This window comes from Ptychodera flava, chromosome 1 (assembly GCF_041260155.1).
Source record: "Ptychodera flava strain L36383 chromosome 1, AS_Pfla_20210202, whole genome shotgun sequence".
NCBI classification, from domain to species: Eukaryota; Metazoa; Hemichordata; class Enteropneusta; family Ptychoderidae; genus Ptychodera; species Ptychodera flava.
The window spans coordinates 15,571,835-15,597,428 of NC_091928.1; the positions used below are offsets into that span (position 1 = coordinate 15,571,835).

At 36.9% G+C, this 25,594-nt stretch overlaps 1 protein-coding gene across 1 annotated transcript in view; it reads right to left on the minus strand.

Moving 5' to 3' along the window:
• The window catches only part of LOC139131186 (xylosyl- and glucuronyltransferase LARGE1-like), a 65,805-nt gene that overhangs the window by 21,592 nt on the left and 18,619 nt on the right, over positions 1-25,594 (minus strand). Inside the window, 4 exon segments of the mRNA XM_070697160.1 lie at positions 1,413-1,584; positions 2,548-2,695; positions 4,774-4,882; positions 5,450-5,609. Of these exon segments, the coding sequence (XP_070553261.1) occupies positions 1,413-1,584; positions 2,548-2,695; positions 4,774-4,882; positions 5,450-5,558 (538 nt within the window). The 5' untranslated portion in view covers positions 5,559-5,609.

The window sequence follows — 25,594 nt, forward strand, 5'->3', positions numbered from 1 at the left end:
TACATTCAGATATGACATCAGCTTGTACACCCATACTTCAATATATTACCTGGAACGTTGTTAGATTTCTAAACAATTACCTACATCCGTGTTGCAACATTAGAGTACAAACATAAATGTAATCCCAACTTTCATGTTACCGAATCCATATGCATCACTGTCAATATATAATCTGATACTGATAGCTAATCAGCCTGCAGTGTAACAACATGGCTAGCTGCTTCATTGAGGTGAAATGTATATTGGATTGTTGGTGTATAGTACAAGGTAACGCTATCGTGATGATACAAATGATACACATGAACCAACAGGAAGTGGCTAAACTCATGAGGAGGAGAGTGATTGCACGATTTGAATAAGAATACATGAAATGCTGTTTTCGAGTACAGATTGATCTGAAAGCCCCTATTTGCTATGCAGTTCCTATTCTATGCCTTTCAATGGTATGCAAAGGCCAACCTAGCAAGCTATACAGACAGAGAAACAGGACCACACTGTGTAACCAATGAAGTGGTAGGAGAGAGTATACTATTGATACTAGAGAAACAACATAGCACTAGCATCTTTAACCCTACGAGTACCAAAGTCAATTTTTGTCAACTATATAAACTATGACTCAGACAATTTGTTTTAGATCCAAGCAATTTTTTAAAACTTTTCTCCAAAATTTTGTTCAAAAACAGTAACAAATGATGGGCAATGTTGATTTGGTCAAAAATTACCAAAAAAAATCCCCTAAAACAAAAAAAACCCAAATTTCTAAAATTTGGTAAAACAGCGCACTAGAATTTAGGGGGCAAAATTACAGCTGTCAAAGGGTTAATGGTAGCTTATAGTTATATCTCCTATGCTTTATTGTCTTAGTCAAAAAAGTTAGATTATACACAAAGTTAAAGTCAGAATTTTACGGAGCTCTTGTTTCCTTGTCCTCTATGGCCTGATGAACAAACAGTTCAGAGGGGATAATAATGGTAATGGATACATCCCTTGCTATTGATTCATGAGAGATGACTTGCTATTGGGTGAGTTTTTGTAAATTGACAGTGATAGACGAATTTTGATTGGTCAATAGAATACATAACATTATGGACATTCCATGGGCTAATGTTTAGTGTTTCAGAAGCTTTTAGCCATGTGGTTGGGCATTCTTATTGTTCTCATTGAATTTTTTCAAAACAGCCAATCAAGAAGAGAATATCTCCAGTTTCAGACTCCTTAAGTTGCTGTAAATAATGACATTTCCAAACTGCCAATCAGGAAGAGAATATCTCTAGTTTCAGACTCCTTAAGTTGCTGTAAATAATGACAATCTACAAATCAGCTTTCACCTTTTAGCCACTACAAATAATTGCCTGCATGCCATTGGACAAGAACTGTAACCAAACAATGATTAATAATATTAATCTACTCACCACCTGGTACATTCCATGTATCAAATAATGTTTTCAAAATTAATTGTGCTGGTGTGTCTGATATAAAATGTAAATGAATAGGGTTTTTTCTGTAAAATAACACTGATTTAATCAGCGTCATGACTTCACGGCTGGCATTGTATCCGGCACAAACTATTGCAACATGTAAAACCTGAAAGATATAAGAATAATACGGCGTGATTACAGACCCAGAGTTGTGCTTGTGATTAAAGCTATAATGTCTTTGAATTTTTTTTGGATGTTAAGTATGGAGACCAAATGCAAAAAAACATTGCAAACGACTTTATTTGTAATATAGTCTTACAAGGAGCACGTCTATCCTTGTCTAGTCTGCTTATAAGTTCAAAAAGTGGCATTCTCAATCCCGGGTTCTTGCATCAGTGGTGTTTGACATTGAATGTTGATGTGGTTGTAGTCTTTAGTTCTCCTTTGAGAGTTGTTCACAGTTTAGTCAAATTTATTCAGAGATTAAGCTGATAACAATCCTGCCCCTTTACAGAAGTACAATAAACCTAGCGACAAGCACTTCAATATATCAACTTCCATTAAGCAGACTAAGCATGTGCAAACATGTCTATGTGGCAAGGGATTACAAATGCAGTTGTAGAACCAACACTTTGGCATTAGACAGAGAGACAATACAGCTTTAAGACAACTGTCAGCTTTGGGGAAAAAAAGAGTATGATTTAAAAGTTCCAGTTTATTTATTTGCACAAGAAATTTGACCCTAAATGTAAATAAAGTAGAAAGGAATTGTCTCAAAGTAGCGATTGGTAGAAGCACGGTCACTCCACAAAAAAGCAATATATTGGCTAAAAGCAACTCCTTTTACTAGCAAAATCAATCCCTGTTACCTATAGGAAAATCTAGACTGAGTATACTTCTTGTACACTGGATTGGCTGTACGGTACATGTATGTTTTATGTACATAGACCTGTACCATCATAGTCACCCTTTTTGAGAATAAACCAATACCATAACAATGTCAAAAAAGTCTACGAATATATTTTGCGTGCTCATTAAAAAGCAGGAGAAACTCTGCTGATAATTTTATGAGGGAAAAAAATAAATATGGACCAGATTTATGAGCAGTTACATAAATTTTCTGACTCACCTCACACTTTGGCACGTTTTCCTCTACATTGGTACAAATAATAGTTTTGTTTCTAAAATCTAGTTCTACGTTGTTGCTTGCATTGAGTCTATTCGTGCCAGTCTGACTGTGAACTTGGTAACATTGCTGGAGTTGAGTCTGTGATAAACTGCAAAAACAAACAGATCTTGCATTGTTGATAAATGAACACAAAATATCCATGATTCCTGAACAGCTGATACTAGTAATTGACTGCTGTTCGGAGATATTCACAATAGAGTTAAATGTCAAGCATTTTTTATTCTTCTGGAAATAATTTTGTGCACCAGCAGTTTAGTATTTTTCTGAAATACATATTGTCTACAGACTTGTACTGGAATATATAAATACATAGTTCTGGTTGATTTAAAAAGGATGCTTTATGAACTAAGATCACATATTGCAATAGTCTTTATCAATCTTCAATTTTCAAAAGTCATTCTCTGTCATGTAAAACCAGAACCTGAAGTTTGCAAAATTCTGATTTTGAGTCATTTGATCAAATTCACACTTTGGAAACAGTTACACCTTCCCAGAGTTGACTGTTCAACTCATCTAGTCCATTGGAATAACTCTGCACACACAAGGAAATGAAACATTCTTTTGAAGATCTACATAAAATTTAATCATACATGTACAGGTCTGGGTATTGACATTTAACCCTTCTATACTCTAATATGTTGTTTCATACACCATTACTGATATTTGAAATTTTGCTACAATTTGCAGCACCAGTTTCACTTCCACAACAACATACCGTAGCAACAAAATTTTTTTGTTTTTGATGGTAGGAAATAGGCAATGTTCATTGGGAAGGGCTTGCCAGAAGAATATTTAAGAAGTGTCTGTGAATTGAAAAACAATACAGTACAGACAATCAAGTCACAGAAATACCGACTTTATCATATGTGTGAGGATGGCAATTACACAGTACTTCAGAGGTTGTGATAATACTGACTGACTGTGAGAAAACATGAGTGTGTAAAGTGTTATATCATACAAGAATAATGTCACGATAAAGATGTCTGAAGGGGGGAGTGTTGTGTACGACTGATTTCTGACAACATCATACTTCTATTTTTAGCAATCAGGATTATAGTTATCTTCTAGACATTTACTACACCAACATTTACAAACAGACCAGTTAGCGCCACAAGCGCTTCCCGAGTCCCATTTGGTATACGCAGAAAAAAGGGAAGGAATGATGTGGTTTTGCTCTCCAGACCACGAATCTCATTTAGTATATTGTTTACGGTTGAATAAAGGGTCTACACCAATTGCTAAATACCTCCTGCGTTAAATACCTGAGTGTGAAATGTGTGAACCATGATTTAGTCACAATTTCAGCTCAAGAACCTTTTCCTGCAGCTGTTTCATGTGTACGTATGTAAGAGCAGTGGATTGTGAGTAGGCACAAGTTTTTGGTGAAAAAATGGTATTAATCATAATTAGCTTGTGTCACACTTGGACCACAAAGAAGGTACATTTATCCATCGGTCAATGGTGGTGATTTAACTGTGTGTACAGATCTTCCCCTTTTTACATAACTACCTATATAACTGTACAATGCACTCCAAGCACTGTGATTAGGGCTGGTGTTAGAGTGAGTGTTCTGTGAGACATCAGTTGGGTTGATGTCAAGGGCATAATTGTCCTTGAACATATCATTATCGATAGTACCATGAGCATTTGTTTAAAATCTTGATAAGACCTTCGGAAATCACAGCACAGGATTGGTGAAAACAGTTACCACCAATGTTATGATGAAAACAATCAAACCATGTGAAAAGGGCTCTAACCACATGCAGTAGTAACGTAAATACCACTCAAAAAAGGCAATTTATTTTTGGACATTTCTGTCAGAAACAGCCAATATCACATTGAGAATCACATGTATATCATAACTTTGTCAACACCAATGAATTTTGTGACCTCATCCCCTCAGATTATCAAGTACTGCGGCCCAAGATGTTTTCTACACCTATATAAATTCATTCGTACTGCCAAAACTATGAAATAATATCAATAGTGTACACCTCCCAGCCCATAATGGACTCAAAATTTGCACTTCATAAAATAATGAAATCAGATTTGCCTTGTATCGTTACATTATATCATGCAAGCTTTCCTTTCATCCACTGTGGGCCACGATGCGTACATTATTGCTTACACAAACCATGGTAAGAATGTAAAGATAAAGATTTTCACCTTAACTGTCTCCTAAGCATCTTATTGTCATCTTCTACTTCACGTACTCTTTCAGCAAGAGCTGCTTCTCTGTTGTTAAAACCCATCAAATTATTTCTATTAAAATTATCTGAAACAAAGAAAAAATACAAAATTCTTGTTCAAAAACAGCAATATGCAAAACGCTGAGCAGATCTCACTTGGGTTTTAACCCTTCCATCCCTATTCCCTGTATTATAGTCACACACAAATGGTTTCACCCAACCTATTTGACAACAATAGGATCGTACCATAATCAGGTGATAAAAGGGTTGAAGCAAGCACTGGTTCTGTTGCATTTTGCTAATAAAATCGAAATGCACAATTCTAAGATTAGTTGTTTTACGGTCCCTCTATGTGATAGAGGGACCGTGATTGTTGACAGGGTACAGTACACAGGCTACTTTTAAACCGATCAAATAATTTGTTTTCAATCGCTTATTTCTTAACAATTCAAACACAAAAACACTTTGTTCACATTTTTTTGTCAAGTGGTTCAACTTCCCTCTAAATAATCTAGCTACTTCTTGCATAAAAGTGCACAAATGGATGTTTTAACAGCTATTTAAATACCTAACATCCCTCTTATGGAGAATGGAATAAGCCAACACAATAGGTTTACACCATGTTGAATAAATTCAGAGGTATTTAAACTTACCATCATGTGTAAAAGTAATGTAGGTCAGTATGATCAATGGTACTGACATTAAAACCAATAATAATAAAATATATTTTTTCCTAGGTCGAAACATGACTTGTCCCCTCATTTCCAACAAATCTCAAAGATTTTCTTTGCAGGAATCACACATCTCTGATACCTAGAAAACAAAAAATACGACAGTGTAAATACATCGGCAATGGTTCTACTCTGGAATAAAAAGGATGCGCTGTGTTCTACAACTCAGAACGCCTAAGAGATCACATGATACCGGTACAAACCAACCCACGTGTATGAAAGCATATAGAAATACACATACTTCTGTGTGTTTGTGTAGCTGTTTTGTTTGTACTGTGGTCCATTCGAATTCTGGGTTTTATCTATAGGCATGTAGTCTCCATATCTAAGGAAAGTTGCCGACAAACAAAACAATTTTGCTTGCCGCCTCTGCAGCTTTGCCAAAAATTCTGAGGGACGATAAATTTTTTCTCTCTGGCCTAATGGAAAATACAATGTACATAAAAAAGCAACATATTGCTAATGGAGCTTTGGTTTTTGCCATTGTCAGTTATGACATGAATCCGGTCTTGATGGCTGTCAATTTTGGCGTACCTTATACATTTGTAAACTATAATGTTTTCAGTAACCATATATTTGATTGATGTAATTTGGTCACGAGTACAAATTCTATGTACACGATACAGCAATTCTGGACAGTGTTACACATAGGTCCCATTCTAAAATGTACAACCGCAATGTTCGGAGAAGTTTTTAAACAAATAAGATACTGTAGTCAGTTGTGTCAGTGCAAGTACTGTATTGCATGCCTTATTAGACTTGATTCAAGAATAGACAGTAGAGGAGGGGAGGGGGGATCCTCTTGTGTCTACTGTATGGTTCAAGTCAGTGATTCAAAATTAAAACAAGTCATCGTTGATGACACAGTCCCCACTTGTTAATGGGTGCTTTGATTACAGGTCCTCAGAGAGGATAGTCCTCTTCATTAGGTCTGTGATAAAAATACTTTTGAATAAATTCGCTTGATACATGTCTGAGTTGTAGTTCAGGACATGAAAAAATCGTAATAAAATGGCCACATGGTGGCCATAATGGATCGAATCACAAACAAATCAATGTGCATATGTATGACATACGGTAGGTCAATGTCCTTGTACCAACTTTGATTAAAATTGGTTGAAATATGTCTGAGTTATGGCTTTGTACATGAAAAATCATAACAAAATGGCCGCACAGCAGCCATATTGGATCGTATCACAAAACAAATTAACATGCATATGTATGACATTGGTCAATCTCCTTGTACCAACTTTGAATAAATTTGCTTGATACATGTCTGAGTTATGGTTCTGGACATGAAAAAACGTAATAAAATGGCCACACGGCGGCCATATTGGATTGTATCACAAACAAGTCAATGTGCATGTGTATGACATAGGTTGATGTCCTTGTACCAACTTTCAATAAAATTGGTTGAGATATGCCTGAGTTATGGCTCTGTACATGAAAAAATCGTAACAAAATGGCCGCAAAGGCGGCCATATTGGATCGTATCACAAAAAAAATTGATGTGCATAGCTATGACATTGGTCAATGTCCTTGTACCAACTTTGAATAAAATCTGTAGAAACATGCCTGAGTTATGGCTCTGTACATGAAAAAATCGTAATAAAATGGCCGCCTGGCGGCCATATTGGATCGTATCACAAAAAAAATTGATGTGCATATGTATGACATAGGTCAATGTCCTTGTACCAAGTTTGAATATAATCGGTTGAGATATGCCTGAGTTATGGCTCTGTACATGAAAAAATCGTAACAAAATGGCCGCACGGCGGCCATATTGGATCGTATCACAAAAAGAATTGACATGCATATCTATGACATTGGTCAATGTCCTTGTACCAACTTTGAATAAAATCAGTTGAAACATGCCTGAATTATGGCTCTGTACATGAAAAAATCGTAATAAAATGGCCGCCTGGCAGCCATATTGGATCGTATCACAAAACAAATCGACGTGCATCTGTATGACATATGAAGTAATCCTTGTACCAAGTTTGAATGAAATCGCTTCGGGCATCTCTGAGATATCTGCGTGAACGGACGGACGCACGCACGGACGGACGCACGCACACACGCACGGACACGACCAAACCTATAAGTCCCCCCGGACGGTGTCCGTGGGGACTAAAAAGAAGTCATTTGAAATAGCTTATTGCGTACCTTTACTGTTTCATCAAAAATTATAGGATTTTTGATGAGTGTAAATCGGCTTATCATTAGATACGCAGATTACGGCAAACACATCAGAGTGGCGTCAGTGCAGTTGTGCTGAATATGATTGAAAGCATTTTAACAGATATACTGTACTGGCTAGATTTATGCTTTTATTAATATTTTGTGCCTTCCTCTTTCTACCAGTAACACACCTTGTGAACCAAGGGCCGACATTTATGATGTGGAATGCCAGAGTGGCAATGAAATTCAAATACAAACACAAGTCATCGTTGATGACACAGTCCCCACTTGTTAATGGGTACTTTGATTACATGTCCTCAGAGAGGATAGACTCATCTTCATTAATTAGGTCTGTGATAAAAATACTGCGATACAGATGGTGCTCAATGGCCAAGAATGAGTTCCATGGTGATGAAAACATAAAACCAATGTAGGCAACCATCCTAAAGTTCATAAAATGAGTCAACTAGGAATTAATCAACAGGATGTTGTAAAACACTTTTGCATACAATCCTAACACTTAACAGATTATCACTGTTACCATATTTCTTGATGCAGTATTTACAACACTATGAGATCAACATCTGTATCAGGTTCATCAAATTTGACGTTGTATTAATTTGTGGCTATATCACTCTAATTAGGAAAGTTCATTACTTATGCAATTAAAAATTAATGAAAATGACACTGATAAATGTCTTTTTCAATGTTAAAGCAATGTGAGCTTAACATCTGTACAAAATTTCATGAATTTGATGCAGTATTTCTTGACATATCAGCCTACTTACGAAACTTCAATAATTGACATGTTACTGCTACATGACGTGAAACAATTGACGAGCATATGTATGAAATAGGTCAATGTCCTTGTACCAACTTTGAATGATACTGGTGGAAATATGTCTGAGTTATGGCTCTGTACATTCGAAAATTGTAACAAAATCACAGCCATGCAGCGATATTTGATCTTACTGTTTAAAAAATCAGCACGTACGGTATATGTATAACATAAGTCAAAGTCCATGTACCAACTTCGAATAAGATCAGTTGAGACTTGCCAGAGTTATGGCTCTCGACATGAAACAACCATAACAAAATTGCTACCATGTGGCCATATTGGACCATCTCGTGAAACAAATCGACATACATATGTATAAATAAGTCAATGTCCTTGTACCAACTTTGAATAAATTCGCTTGATACAAGTCTGAGTTATGGTTCCGGACATGAAAAATTCAGAAAAAAAAATGGCACCACTGCGGCCATATTGGATTGTATCACAAAACAAATCAATGTGCATATGTATGACATAGGTCAATGTCCTTGTACTATGTTTCAATAAAATCCGTGAATAAAATCAGTTGAGATGTGCCCAAGTTTTGGCTAAGGACATGAAAAAATTGTAACAAAATGGCTGCCATGCAGCAGTAATTGATCATATCATGAAGCAAATTGACCTACATATGTATGACATAGGTTCATGTCCTTGTACCAACTTTGAATAAAATCGGTTGAGATATACCTGAGAATTATGGCTCTGTACATGAAAAATCGTAACAAAATGGCCGCACGGCAGCCATATTGGATCGTATCACATAACAAATTGACATGCATATGTATGACATTAGTCAATCTCCTTGTACCAACTTTGAATAAATTCGCTTGATACATGTCTGAGTATTATGGCTCTGTACATGAAAACATCATAAAATGGCTGCCTGGCAGCCATATTGGATCGTATCACAAAACAAATCGATGTACATATGTATGACGTGGGTCAATGTCCTTGTACCACACTTTGAATAAAATGGGTTGAGATATGCCTGAGTTATGGCTCCTTACATGAAAAAATCGTAATAAAATGGCCGCCTGGCGGCCATATTGGATTGTATCACCAAAAAATCAACGTGCCTATCTATGACATTGGTCAATGTCCTTGTACCAACTTTGAATAAAATCAGTCGAAACATGTCTGAGTTATGGCTCTGTACATGAAAAAATCGTAATAAAATGGCCGCCTGGCGGCCATATGGATCGTATCAAAAAAACAAATCGATGTACATATCTATGACATTGGTCAATGTCCTTGTACCAACTTTGAATAAATCGGTTGAAAAATGTCTGAGTTATGGCTCTATACATGAAAAAATCGTAATAAAATGGCCGCCTGGCGGCCATATTGGATCGTATCACAAAAAAATCAATGTACATATCTATGACATTGGTCAATGTCCTTGTACCAACTTTGAATAAAATCGGTTGAAACATGTCTGAGTTATGGCTCTTTACATGAAAAAATCGTAATAAAATGGCCGCCTGGCGGCCATATTGGATCGTATCACAAAAAATTCAATGTACATATCTATGACATTGGTCAATGTCCTTGTACCAACTTTGAATAAAATCGGTTTAAACATGTCTGAGTTATGGCTCTTTACATGAAAATCGTAATAAAATGGCGGCCATATTGGATCGTATCACAAAACAAATCGACGTGCATCTGTATGATATATGAAGTAATCCTTGTACCAAGTTTGAATGAAATCGCTCTTTGCATCTCTGAGATATCTGCGTGAACGGACGGACGCACGGACGGACGGACGCACGCACGCACGGACGCACGCACGGACATGACCAAACCTATAAGTCCCCCCGGACGGTGTCCGTGGGGACTAATAACAAAGCACTAAGCAGATGTACAAAGACTAAGGTATGTTGACAGGCCCAATACTGGGTATTTCCACATGTTATCAGCATGAGACAATGTAATTTTTGTTGACACACTGGACAAAGATTTGTTGAAGGAATTGCTGAAAACTTACAGCAATGGGGCTTACAGTGCATTTTCATTGTCTAATTATTAATTTAACACATTTCTTACTCTCAAATTTCATAGCATAAGAGTGTATACAATGTTGGTACGTTTACATGTGCTCACACTGACATCCCTACAGTTAGTTCCAGTTCCTGAGAGACTCTGGAACTCTATTCGACACAAGTTCTTCTCATCAACTATATACTGAATGGTTTTTGTGACAGCCTACTATACATATAATTGTACCAACATGAAAGATACTGCATCGGGGTTTGATCATAAGTGTACACACACTTTTCAAATATCCCCTGAATAATATTTTGATGGCATTCTGTGGAATTCATAAAAGGCAGGGAATAAACATACAGTACATGTACACATTCACTTCCGCAATAACTTACATGTACTTGTTTCTCAAAAAATTATAGGATGCAAAAAATGGTGATAACTAAAATCACCTTCACAGAAATCTTTAAGTTTACAAACCTGCAGACACCAGTTTTAACTGAAAAAACCTTTGCCTCGGGGGAGTGCTTTTGAAATTACGCTGTTGTGATATCACCAAAAAAGCGTGTAACACTCGTGAAAACAACTTAACCCTAACAGTTACACCAAGAACTTGTGTCTACAATGTACATACATGTATGCACTACCATGCTAAGGACAACGACAATTTGTCCAAAAATTTGAGAACACAAGTTGAAACTCAGATCTTTGCAATGCAAATTTCCCTTACACTTACATATAAATATGTTAAAAAGAATCTGGTAAGCTCCAGCAATAATATTCCTCAAGACTATGTTTACCTGGCAAAAAAAAAACTGTTCAGTTCAAGACAATATTTCAATTGAGGGCTATAAAATAAATCTCAAATTGCGTCTAAATATTTTCTGCGGGAGTATTTTCCTAGGAACACAGGCAGCAGGAGTGAAAACCTACGGCTAGAATTGAAAATGACAGCCGAATACCAGGAGGAGTGTATTACATGAAAACGGAGGCTAAAATTACAAATTGCGAGGTTTCCTTGGGCACAAAGAACACCGTTGATACGTTTGCTCTCATTTCCTTACTGCCACGGCTGTGAAAGGTCTGACCGCAAAATAGTCACCAAGAATAATGAGATTTACATTTGAGTCGACACGATGACCTGGAAAGACGTACATGTACAGTGTGGGTAATTTGGAAAGATACAGGACACAGCTTGAAGATATTTGCTGCGTACAAAAACAGAGAAGTGTTATACATACGGATGAATCAAGATTCCCGGTGCACATACACATCTGCAATATCACACTGACTGTTATGGAATGACCTCGTGTTGAACTCTGGCGTAAGCGTTGTAAGATGGCCCCTCCTTTCCATAATCAGTGGTTGCTTAGCAACTGTCAAAGTGCGACATTAGTGATAAGAAGAGAGCAAGTTTCTCTTAATGCCTGTGATTTTTTTCCCTGTAGGTCAAGTGCATACTCAAGGGATACAAAAGTAGGCCACGGGTAATGGCTTCTCATTGTTCAATGCACAGCCTGGGGAACTACAAACTACCCAGTGTGCTTGATGACAAACATTTTTGGGGAAAAAAAGAGAGAACATTTACCGTTACTTTCACAGGGGATTTTTGAAATACGAGTTGTTTTTGTGTTTTCTGGTGGATTCTAAGACATTGAGTATTGTTTACAAAAAAAAAAGGAGATTGTCAAAAAAACGAAACCAAAATCATATGAATGAACCCTTTCCATCCATTACCGAGTCAGACATTTCATTATCTAGTTGGCTTTACACTACTCAACCAAAGACAATTCTCATCAGATAAGTACAGTATTCATGTGTACCCATTATTGATTTGCTTTTTCAAAAAAATTCATTTTCTGTTACGATCAGTCAAAATTTTTGTTGTCTTTCAGTATCCAACTGTTCAAATTGTGTGATGTATATCAACGTCTGGCATAAAAACCTGACAGATGCCAAAGACATCATGCGTGACTCAAAAATGCTGACAGAAATCCTGTTACTATGGCAACCAAAGCGATAACGTGATTAGGAAAGAGACAGCCTTTCCACGCCGCAAGTAACATCAAACATTAACTTGTTTTTCTGAGAATAAAACTTGATAAAAACAAAAACTCCAGAGGAATGGAGTTCTGTGCATGAAAACAAAACTTGAAAGTTTCCTGTGGTTTTGAAGTAAAATGTGAGAACCATGATGATGCAATCTTAGTATGCTTTATCACCATGGATCACACGCGTCATTACAATTTTTGACGTAATATTAACCCTTTAAGTGCTAAAATTTTTCCCACCAAAACTTAAGTGCAACATTTTACCTATTTTCATGAATTTTTCTCTAATTTTTTTGATAATTTTGGACAAATGGACATCACATTTCATTGACTTTGGTTTCTTATCAAAATTTTTGCAAAAATCTTAAAAAAGACTGGACTGGGGTACGGTATATTTAACAAGGCTGCAAAAATTGACTTTGGCGCTCAAAGGGTTAACTTGCATATACCAGTGCATCTCAGATTGTACCTGTATGTATTATGGAGCACATACCGGTATAAGTGTGCACGGAGCAAGCCTTTGGTATAAAAGGAGGCATTATCAAAAATTTTAAAATGCATCTCAGCTGGTGTACCAACTGTGCCAGTTAACTATGTTCTTGACATTGTGTGAACTTGAAAAGGAAGTAATAAGACCTGCATCTGTCGTATCAAATAATCTTTTGAGCTCATTTCCGATCTACTACACACCAAGTCACTTTTACGCAGCTCATTATGGCTGTGATATTGGCTCATGCTTGCTAATATGTGTCATTTATAATGAAGGAAATTGTTTCAGATATAACAAATGAGAGCAGTATTTCTATCATAGACAGTAGAAGTGAGATAACTCTACAGTAATATTACTTTAAAACTGGTTTTCTTCCCAATGAATTTCTGGTGGTCTTGTATATTTTGCAAAGCAACATGTATATATTGATGTAAAAAAAACTATCATTTCTCAGTGAGCATATTACATATTGCACAAAATGCGTTGACTTCTCAAGGCTTATACATGTACTCTGCGTGTCAACATCCTTCCTGTCAGAGAACAAACGTCTACACCTATTGTGCCTTTAATTACTGGGGAGTGGCCAGTGTCCCTGCCTTGGGGGGGGGGGGGAGAACATCATGCTCATTAATTAACCGCACACATTCTGACAGACTGTGCAGAAGAGGTAGCACATTTGATCAGAGTCCCTCTATGATTTGATGTATGTGTACACGTGAATGTCTACAAACCTGAATAGATACTTGTACGCAGAAATTTCTCTCAACATTATCATGGCTTACGTTGTAAAAACAACGTTGTAATTTGTTGAAGCAATATGGTATTTGTGTGAAGTGACATTAAATCTTATAGCTGTGGGCTTTTACAAAGTGTCTCTCTGCTCACACATGGTCATCACATGCTGTGAAAAGCTTTAACAGTCTTGACATGAAATGTCTGCTATTATCAAAATAGCCTGTAAAGTATTTCAACAGACATAACATTGTATACAATCATATAATTGTCTCTTCACAACATTACTGTACCTGATGACAGATATATGTAATTTACAAAGGTAGCTCTGATCTCCATGCCATAGATGACTGACTGCCCACTTTTTTTTTGTACAATGTACACGTACTGTATTGATGATACAACTGAGGACAACTATTTTCAAAGGAATTATCTTTCCAGCAGTTAATCCCTTTCCTGTCACACAATATCACTTCCCCGTCTGCCACATTTGGAAAAGTGGTATTGAGCCAAACTACATGTATGTGTATTTCCACCGACTTGGCTTGGTTTATTGCAGCAGCTTATAATAGTCTGTAAAAATCATGTTTACAGTGCGTATGTTTTCAGCGGCTTTCAAATCAAATGTTAAATTTTTGTTTAACCCTTTCACCCCCAGTTCCCTGTATACAGGTCCAACTTTACCATAGAAAACAATAGATTTGGGACAACATATCATCCTTCACTAGTTTTCTGTACAATGTATATGACCAACTTGACCTCTTGGTGAAATGCATGAACTTTGTTGGACCAAGGTTAACCCTTTGAGCACTGTAATTATCAACTTTAATGAATTTTTCTGTAATTTTTTCATGCTTTTGGACCAAATGGCCTTGACTTTTATGGGCTACACTTTTTTGACCAAAATTTTGGGAAAAATCTGAAAAAAAAATTGTTATATGTCTAGATCTGAAAGAAATTGTTGCTGTTGACAGTTGTGTAGTATAAATGCAACAAAAATCGACTTTGGTCTTCAAAGGGTTAACCCTACACTACACCCAAAAGTGCAAGCCACATCAACACAATACAGTGTGGAAAGATTGTTGTGGGACGTTAATTAAAGATTCCTCTGACAAACACAATTCACATCTTGTTTTCCAACCAAATAATCTGCAGAGAATACTGCGTTCAAGTCTATAAATTATGCACCATCACTGGGAGACTGGGAATGACTCCATGGAGATTGGACAGATTTTGTTACCTGGACCTCAATGCAACCTTGCCCTCAGTGTAATCAGTTTAAGATTTGGATTTTCAAAAGCCTGGAAACCTAAAGCAGACTCAATACATACATAAACAGTACATGGTTTACGTCAAGGGCATTGAGCTAGCAAACATCACAGGGGCAAACTATGGTACATATCTCTCAAGGCAAATCAAAGAACAGAAAAGGAAAACAACTGTGAAATTACCTTTCAAATAATCTCTAACCTTTGCAAAACTACTGAATATTGTATGTTGCACATGTAACATGTACCATTCTAAAAGTGTATGAAATGGATAACTGACACCAAAAATGTACAGTCATACAATGATACAGTACTGTACTTGTTCTTTACTCTTCGGTTTGCCATTTTGGTGATTTCACCGTCAAAATCTGAAGCAAAATTTTGTGTCGCTTAAGGGAGTATGCGCCTTGAGTCTTAAACTTTTGCTTAAACTTTACTAAATGAAACTTTCAACCATTCTCTTACCAAATCAGCAATAAATATCGGGGGTCACACGGCAAAGTTTGAAACTAGTGAAACAAATTACCCAACATTTTGTGATATTTGAAATTCAAAATGGCCTCCATCCCTATGTTAACTCTATGGGAAAAAATTTGGATTTTCGAAACACCAAGGCAGTGAAAGTTTTTTCTCTCTCAAAGAGCTTTAACCCTTTCACCGCCATGGTTTGTCCCAAATCCATTGTTTTCTATGGTAAAGTTGGACCTGTATACAGGGAACTGGGGGTGAAAGGGTTAAAATGAGCCCGCACACAAATGGTAGACCAGAAAAGAATTGTGAAAATTTGAGAGTCCATTTATCTGTCCCCGAGGTGCTTTATACTAAAAGTGTATACCAACATACAGTTACAACCACATGTACATGTATGTACACTTGCATTGGTATAAACATGAATATGAGTTTACGAGTTCATTAGCAGTCAAGGCCACATATCTCCTTGAAGCTGACTGATGCTTTGTGGCACATGTGCGGTGCTTGTTTCGTCAAGACGAATTGTAATCAGTAAAAGTGTACCATGGCAATGATAGGCCAATGTGCAGCAGCCTGGAAGGTTACCATTGATGTGACGTTTTGCAATAAATATTCCACAACCTTAGAGATATTGCGTATCAGCCTGTAATTATTTTTGATAGGAAGACATGTATAATGTACACTGCAATGAAATTGGAGAGGACCGTTTATCTGAGTGGGAGTTTTTACCTGAATAATAAGGTCAATGCATTGATCATTTATTAGGTTTTGATCTTAATCTGGCTATCAAACCCCTAGGAAAAGCTTACTTTAAAGATATTACAAACTTGGTTTACAATGATACAAAGGCAGCAGATAAACTTTAAGGTAGAACGTGTCTTGGGGACAGATATTTGGATACTCAAATATTTACAATCCTTTTCTGATATACCACTTACATGTCTAGGGGGAAATTTTTAAGCTCTTGGTTTAAGGTAGAACGCACCTCGGGGACAGACATTCGGACTCTCAAACTTTTACAATTCTCTTCTGATATACCACATGTGGGAGTTCATTTTAAAGCTCTTGGTGAAAGAAAACGTTTCACCAGCTTAGTTTTTCGAAATTCGAAAATTTTTATTTTTCTCCATAGAGTTAACACAGGGATGGCGGCCATTTTGAATTTCTAATATCGGTAAATCTTGGGTAATTTGTTTCTCTAGTACCAAAATATGCACGGTGACCCCCTATTTTTATTCTTGATTTTGAAAGAGAATGATTGAAAGATTCCTTTAGGAAAGTTAGAGCAAAAGTTTAAGTCTTTCACTTTCGAGGTGCATACTACCTTAAGAAAGATTTTTGCCGGCTTAGTATTTTCCAAACTTGAAAATTTTATTATTCTCCATAGAGTTAACATAGGGATGTTGGCCATTTTGAATTTTAAATATCTGTAACTCTTAGGTTATTTGTTTCTCCACTGCTTAAGTTTACAAGGTGACCCCCAGATTTTATTCTTGATTTTGAAAGAGAATTGTCGACAGATTTCTTGAGGAAAGTTTGAGCAATAGTTTAAGTCTTTGACTTTCGAGGTGCATACTACCTTAACAGAGAAAAGCAAAAATCTGCATATTGCACTGTGGATGGTGTAAAATGGGAACATCAAATCCAAGGCCAAGAAAAACAGATCATTTGCTTCTGGCCCCTAGCATTTAACAAAAAGTGATGTGACAATGCTATCTCCCTTTTAAACCTTTGAGTGCTGTAATTTTTCTGAACAAAATTTTACTGCAAAATTTTACCAATTTTTCTCCACTCTTTCTGCAATATTTTTTTGATTTTGGACCAAATGGACTTTGCATTTCTTTACAAGCACTTTTTTATCAAAATTTTGGCAAAAATCTGGAATTTATTGACCGGGTTACACTTTTACCCAGGTGACGAAAATGGACTTGGGCGCCCAAAGGTTAATGCTTTCTTTCCCTGACTTTCCACTGACATATAAATGATCATTTTAATACAGACTGCATAATACACGCACTATAATCTCTTCCTGTTAAGCATTTTGTGGGTTTCAAGAGAAGTCAGCTTTACATGAAGTCAACAGAGTTGAAGAGTGTGTATGCTGCTGCTCATAACTGTCAATCATTTATTCTATATGTCAGCTGTTGGGAAACCTATGACCGGCAATTTCAGAACTTACCAAACAAGGGAAAAGAAACTCAGTATCGTAGTTGAAGTGCTCTATATGACCAGAAACAAATCTAATTCCTTAAGGCCTAGGCGTCAGTGGTTTTTGGTACAGTACCATACATTGTATACATGTACCTGTATACATGTATGATAAACCTGAAGCCAAATAACTTTATGATATCCTGTGAGAGTAAAACTTCGTATCTGTAACATGTAGCATGGGCTAACTTTCTCCTTTGTCAATTGAAAATATAAAATTTATCATATGTGGATGTAGCGCAAACACACCAAATCTTTGAACTGGTGGCCACTGTTACGAGTCCTACCTCTCAAAGCTGTCATCTCTGTAGACATATCCAATCAGCTACAATGTACTTACATGTAGTACTGTACGGATATAAAGTATACATCTGCACATGCTCGGCGGGTGTACACAAGAATGCTTATTGAAGAGCACTATGTTCCGTTACACGGAACTGCGGCATAATTTGCATATTGTAACAGATCCCAAACCATCCTACATGTACATATATACAGTACACATCAGATGTCATTTACCGGTGAAACTGCCATGCAAGGTATCTTATTCCAGAGGTGACCCCCATGAACAAACAAGCAGGGGTGTAACAAATCCTAGACTGCTTCCTATTCCTTGTTTGGAATTTAATCAGCTTTTTATCTGATTTGTTCCAGGAAATTCCAAGGCTTCCAGGATATTGTATCTCTTTTCGATACCTTCCTGGAAAGTCCTGGAAATGTAATTATTATCTACGAAGACAAAATTGCTTTCTTTCAAAAATTCTATTAGCCACTGTACTGTACACCTACATGTATTCTTCTTTTTGTAATATAAAATGTCATATTTTGACTTTATTGATTGGCAAACCATATACGTTTCCTGAATATATCCTTATCATGCATTGACACCACTTGGTCCATGAATACACCGGAGTCTGCTCAATTCTTTCTCTTTTAGTTTTAATATTCAAATGACATTAATAAGTCTGCAGATTTGTGATCAGTCAAATGTATCATTGTAAGGGGAGATCATGTTGTACTAATTAGAAAGGAAATTTATCATCCTGGGGCCTGGGAGATCTATATTTGTGCAACACTCATTCAGTCTGTTTTTCAAATGTAAAGGAAATGTAAAACCTGGGTGTAAAACTCGTTTCACAATGGTTTCTTAGTCACTAAGGTTCCGAAATCACTGTTGTTGAATTCTCCATGGATATTTGAAAGCAAACATATCAGTGAATGACAAGAAACTACATAAACATTGTCACAGTTTCTGACTTCACAATCCATGAAACTACCCCTTGTAAAGTTCTTTCCTGTATAAATACATACACATGTACAGTGTACATGTAGGTCAGTGAGTCAACAAACTCACCAACTCTCTGAGTCAATGTCAGCACCTACATACATCATCATCGTAAACCACGCGCCTCTTTACGGCAACAGCTCAGCGCTACCCGTTTACAGATTGATTTTTGATTTTTGCGTAGGTCAGCAGAGCGGAAATTATTGCTCTGGCTCACGAGAATGACATACATGTATGTACGGCAAGTTCATTGTTGTGTCGGCTCAACATGTACTACATGAAATTTTCTTTCTTGCACAAAGAGAAATTTTTTAATGAGTCAGTTTCGACTCGGTGGTGTATACTTCATTTAATTAGTCTCTCTGGACTTAATTATCCTATTACAGCGCACTGATGTTGACCGTTGCACGCGTATTCTTTGTGTTTCTAATGTGACATGATGGAAGCTCAATTATAGTTGATGGCAAATTTGACATGCTCATTAAACATTTACAGACCTGAATGAGTTGGTGTTGAAGTAGACATGTTATTACATGTAATTGTGTTTTGGTAGACAGATATTCCGATATCATTTGTTCAACACGTGTACATAAAGAGATCATATTACTTGTATTGCTACTTACAGTGTCTTTGTACCGGTACATCAATGGATCTGACAGACACTGAAATACCAAGGGGCAGTGTTTGTATTATAGACATGTACAAACACAATCATGGCATTACAGGGTTTATTTATAAGACCATCACATCTCAAATGGTACAGTACCATAACACAAATGTAATCTGCTGGTTTGGAAACACGTACGCATCTCTGTTCTGTGCCTTCAAATTTTGTCCCACTTTAATATGTGGACGTTTGCCATGCCCACTTGGGCCTACCAGTATGTCATCATCACCGATGTGTGTTTCTGTTCCCTAATGAAACAGTTCATTCCACAGATATATTGAAAACAGCTTATGGTTGATGTGTTTGCCATGCATTTCATCCAAAGGTTTTCGTAGTCCGTATCTGCTGATCTAACAAGATTTTGCAAAATGAGGCAGCAGGCTAAAAACACAAGTATTGATGTTTTAACACCCAGTTCTTACTTATCTAGAAGTGAAGCAAAGCAGTCTGGGTAATGAAGATTGTTGGGTTGATGTATGGATAATAATATACGAATAAAAATAGAAGTAAACCATTGTTTAACATTGATTGTCTTCAGTCAATACTGAGTCCAATGCATTTATTTGTACCGGTACATCGTTATGTCATTCTGATTTTTGACGAAATGATTTGGGGTCCACAGCATGTAAGTGTAACCCAATGGTCTACACACAAATAAATATTGTACATGTATGTCCCTGAATGGATTAATGTGTCTCTAATCTTCCACTGGGTATGTATGTACATGTACAGCAACAAAACCCAATGTGTCAATCATTTCCCTTTTCTGTGTAGACATGTACAAATATTTTTATGAAACAAAGAATATTTTATCCTGCTTAGGCCAAAAAAAAGAAATGTTTCTGGTCAGCGCGCGTGTCACTTGAACAACAGCGCGTCACCCTTTTTTTTTCTGTTTGTGGCCGGCGGCCGTGGCTGACACCAAACCAAAATGGCTGAAGAGAAAGACAAAATTCTTTGGGGGGAATGATCAGTGACTGCATGAACAGTATTTATGTGACTATATTGATAAAACTATAAAACTGACCCTCCTCCCTCCCTTGAGGCAAAAAATAAAAATAAAAATGCGCGTCACCGCACCATTTTTTAAAGAAAGACCTGACCAGAAACATTTCTTTTTTTTTGGCCTTATATTATATTGTTTTGTGAATGGTGAGGGAATTTTTTCAGCCATTGCTAAATACTGAATATCGGTAGTATGCAATATGCGCACGATGCAGTAACAATTAACAATTTGAAGATGAGGAGCCTCCATCTTGAGGAACAAAGAGTTCACATTTTCTCTGACGGAAGTGTCTTTTTCATTGGAAAACCGTATGGGGACAAGCGTATTAGTACATTTAACTTTATGTCAATACTATCCAGCAAGTGTTATTGAAATTTTACTTTGATATTTCACCACGTTTTTCAAATTGCTGTTTTTAAAGAAAACATCTGATTATGAATTGTCAAGATCAAATATTTGAATTTACTGTTTTCAAGCATCAACTCAAGCTTCCACGCTACTTCCACTTTTCTATAAGACCTAAAAGGACTTAGTGCACGTCTGTACACAATATGGCAGTACAAGAGTTCTGTTTACACACAGAAAGAGAGTAGAAAACAAAAGGGTTCACTGTAATCCAAAATCAAAGGTACATGTAGTTTGAAAGTAGGCCAGTGTGCACTCTAATTTACATGTATAAGACTCTTGAATCTCCCAGTCAGCTGATGAATTGCGCTAAATTCCAACGCATAATCTCTTTACTATATATGCAGTCGAGGATTCAGACCTTGTTTTGAACTAAAAAAACAACTAAAAGGTTTTGAGAGAAAAGCCATGGATATCATACATATACAATGCATGTAATTGGTAAAATTTTCCTAGTCACAGACGACTTTCTCGAGTGGCAGAGGTGTACAGCTTACCACCTTTCTAGATAGATACTGATGACAATCTATATAATGTATTGCTAGCATGAAAACACAGAATCAATAGCATGATGGGAATTGACCCTTTAATAGCCCCTTTTCCAATTCAGATGGTTCAACTTTACCAAGAAGAGATTGTGCCGAACTATGGGTTAAACCTACCTGTATTTTTTGAGAGGGCTTCACACAGTCTGACACTGTCACTATTTACTGGTACATGTACACAGCATACATGTACCGGAACTAGCACTGAATGTATGCAGATGTACCGGTACATGTAGTGTGCCCTCGGTGTACATGTGCCATGTCCAGCATAGTACATGTATTTGGCCTACATTCATCACAAAGACAACTCAAGTAACGTTTCATTGTACACAGAGTTCTGCACCTTGTTACTGGTATGCTGGCATTCGCGTGATTTGAAATTCGATATTTGCAGACCCTGAAGTTGGGTGAGATTGGAGATGCTGGACTGAGTATGCAGAACACACGTGGGTGTGTATACACACTGTATATGTGATCCTCTGTTTACATGTGCTATGTGCACTTTATCAGGTACAAACGGACTTTGGAGCAATTCTTTATGCCCATCTTTGAGCCAATGAAACTGACACACATACCGTAAGTTATTGGAAAAGACATTGGTCCATCAAAAAGACATGAAATGGCCACCCATTCACACCTACATGTACAGTTCAACATAACACCAACCTTTACAGAGCGATATTGTCTACACATAAATTCTCGAGTACCAGTTGAGATACATGTAGTAGGACAGGGTAAACCATTACCAATGAATTTAAGCATAACCCCTACACAATATTAGATTACACAACGTTAGATTTTTACTTGACATTTTATCCAACAGAGTGCATTTGGACTTAAAACCTTACCACAACATTAAATCCAAGTTCATGTGACATAAATTGTAGCCACAGGCACCTAACATGTAACATATGTAATATCATTACGGGAAAGCTCCATTAACTTAGAAATACCCTACTTCCCTAGAGGATCAATTTCACAGACCTGCCTTTCCTACAATGGCACTACAATAGCACCAGCTGGATTAGATAAACATAGCAACGGAACATTCACACCTTGGGGATTAAAAGTCTTCTGTTTGTCACCCGAGTTGGTCAGGCAAGGACTCGGGTTTCAGGTACCATGCAAGTTAATGCAGTCTTCCCCTAATGTCACATGTGAGTGTAATCTAGGTGAATGTACTTTTTCTTGTTGATTACTGTAATTCATTTTTCAGGAGTTTGAATATGTAATATATGAGCTATGAGATGATGTGCATATTAAAACCAACATCATTAGAAAATTTCCACAAATGACCTTACTATCATTCGAAATAACGGTAGATTATCTGCACAAACCCACCGCCACAATGAGTGATTCTTCAATAAATATCACATGAGCTTCAAATTTTTCTGAGAAAACACACATATTCCATCTCTGGAAAATGCGTATCTTTCTCATATATCTCTCACATGATCAAAAGAAATCATTAACATACATGTGTAGAACCCATCATTTTCCCGGATCCCACTTCTGGCACCAAAATTTACATGGATGTAGCATTAAACATTCATTCTCAATTGATCGGAGTGATATTTTGAAAAAGAAATCATTGCCATAATAGGGATGATAGTTTTAACACTCATACCAACAACACTGGTAGTATCACTTATCAGTTTCATAATATTCATAATATTGGTTTCATTTACTTTCGTTATAAAAACGATACAAATGAGAACACATCAAGTGTACTTGGTATCAGTTCCTCTAGGTTTATGCATTCACGTGATTGTCAGATGTACAGTAGGTACAGCATCTCTAATTTATTTTTTCCTTCAAACTCTACATGTACAAATACTGTTACAGTATTATCATTTTCAATTTGGGCAATACCATATTGTACTTATATTTTCAATTTAGGCAATGCCGGTACTATATTGTACTTATATTTTCAATTTGGGCAATAACGTATTGTACTTATATTTTCAATTTAGGCAATGCCGGTACTATATTGTACTTATATTTTCAATTTAGGCAATGCCGGTACTATATTGTACTTACATTTTCAATTTAGGCAATGCCGGTACTACATTGTACTTAAATTTTCAATTTGGGCAATATTATATTGTACTTATATTTTCAATTTGGACAATACATGTACCATCCCTGGTGATCAACTGCGCGAAGGTTTGACCAGTAAAATTTGCTTTCGTGGAGGCATTTGGTTGTTTTTGTTGTGGCATTTGGAGACCAACTCAGAATGTCAATTTCACAGGTTTGATATACAGCTAATCATAAATATTATGTAATGAATTCTTACATCTCTAAGCAATGTAGATACATGTACATGTATGACACTATATACGGAAAATCTCATTTCCAATATTCAGTGACGAAAGATGAGAAAATTCATTTTGCAGCTCAACTGTCTAATACTATACTACACGTGATTGGTTTGTCTTGATAGATTTGCTATGGTTATCTTACGTTCATTCTTTTTTCTAAGGCACACAAAGCCACTGGTGTGAACACAGGTACTGTTGTGCTTGATCTTGGCAATGCTTAATTTCCTTATTCTTGTAACTTCTTAATGATAATCTCTTTACCATATTAATTTTCATTTACAGTTTTCATATGTTATTAATATCAATGGTATACATATAACAGAGAGGAAATCAATTGACTGCCCTAAAAACACATTCTTAAGATTATGAAATTTAAAACCCAGACATTTAGTACGTTCAGATTGACGACTTTGCGTCGGCCCAGGTCTGGACCTGGGCCTGGGCCGACGTAAAAAACCAATGTGGACACGCTGAGTCGGCCCTGGGCCGACTCAGTTTGGTCCCGGTTAGAAGGGGGGGGGGGGGGGGGGTTTTCAGGGCCGACTCAGGGCCGACGCAAAATTTGGTCCAACGCAAATCGCCAGTGTGGACACGTTACGTCGGCCCTGGTCCCAGTTGACCAGGCCTCCGCCATGGATCGAAGTTGAACTAGTCACCCTATTTGCACAAAACAAACGACGTTTGAAACTAAAGTTTACACCTATCGAAAGTTTTCAATCCAGTCTTTACATTTTAATATCATCCCATGTACGCAGAACTTCCCACCAACCTTTGTTCCGCAAACGAGACCATGTCATTCGATTCCACAGTGCACATAATAGACTAGAGAGGCATGTCAAAAATGCCGCGCACAGGTTATTTCTCCACCGCGGTCTTATATATACCATATACTCATCCAATAAATAGTGAAGATCTCTCCGATGATTAAAAGGGTGAGTGGTAGTCATATTTGCCCTTCTTGTGCGTAAAAACACAGGAAAATCATGAACAGTAGAAACAGCGTGCCATATTCAAATGCGCCATTTTGAACTTTGACAGGTCAGAGGTCACAAAGGAAGGTAAAGTTACGTCGGCCCTAATTCTGGTACCGGTAGGTGTGGACATGGACCAAATTTAATTCCAAAAGGACAATTATTTTGCGTTGGCCCAAATTTCAGCTGGGTTGCCAATGTGAACAAGATAATTATGGCATAGTTACCTTGTAGATAACGATTAGATAATTGCTGGCTTGGAGACACTGTGATACGCATCATTATTATATGTAATTGCATCACAGAAACCAGTTCATTTCACGCAACAAACACATTCTTGACAGGAGGAAAGATAAAACCTAGATATCATGCCATTTGCTACCTGGTTGTTAACCATTAGAACACTGTTGACCAGGAAATATATGGATGTTTCATTATGCGTAATTGATAAGTATGTACAGTGACATGTGTATACAGAGTATCGTACACCTAGAATGTGCCTCGGGGACAGATATTCAGGCACTCAATTTTTTTCAATATTTTCTGATCTACCATTTGCGGGAGATCATTTTGAAGCTCTCGGTGTAAGAGAAATTTTCACCATCTTAGTTTTCAAAAATCAAAAACTTAATTCTTTTCCTG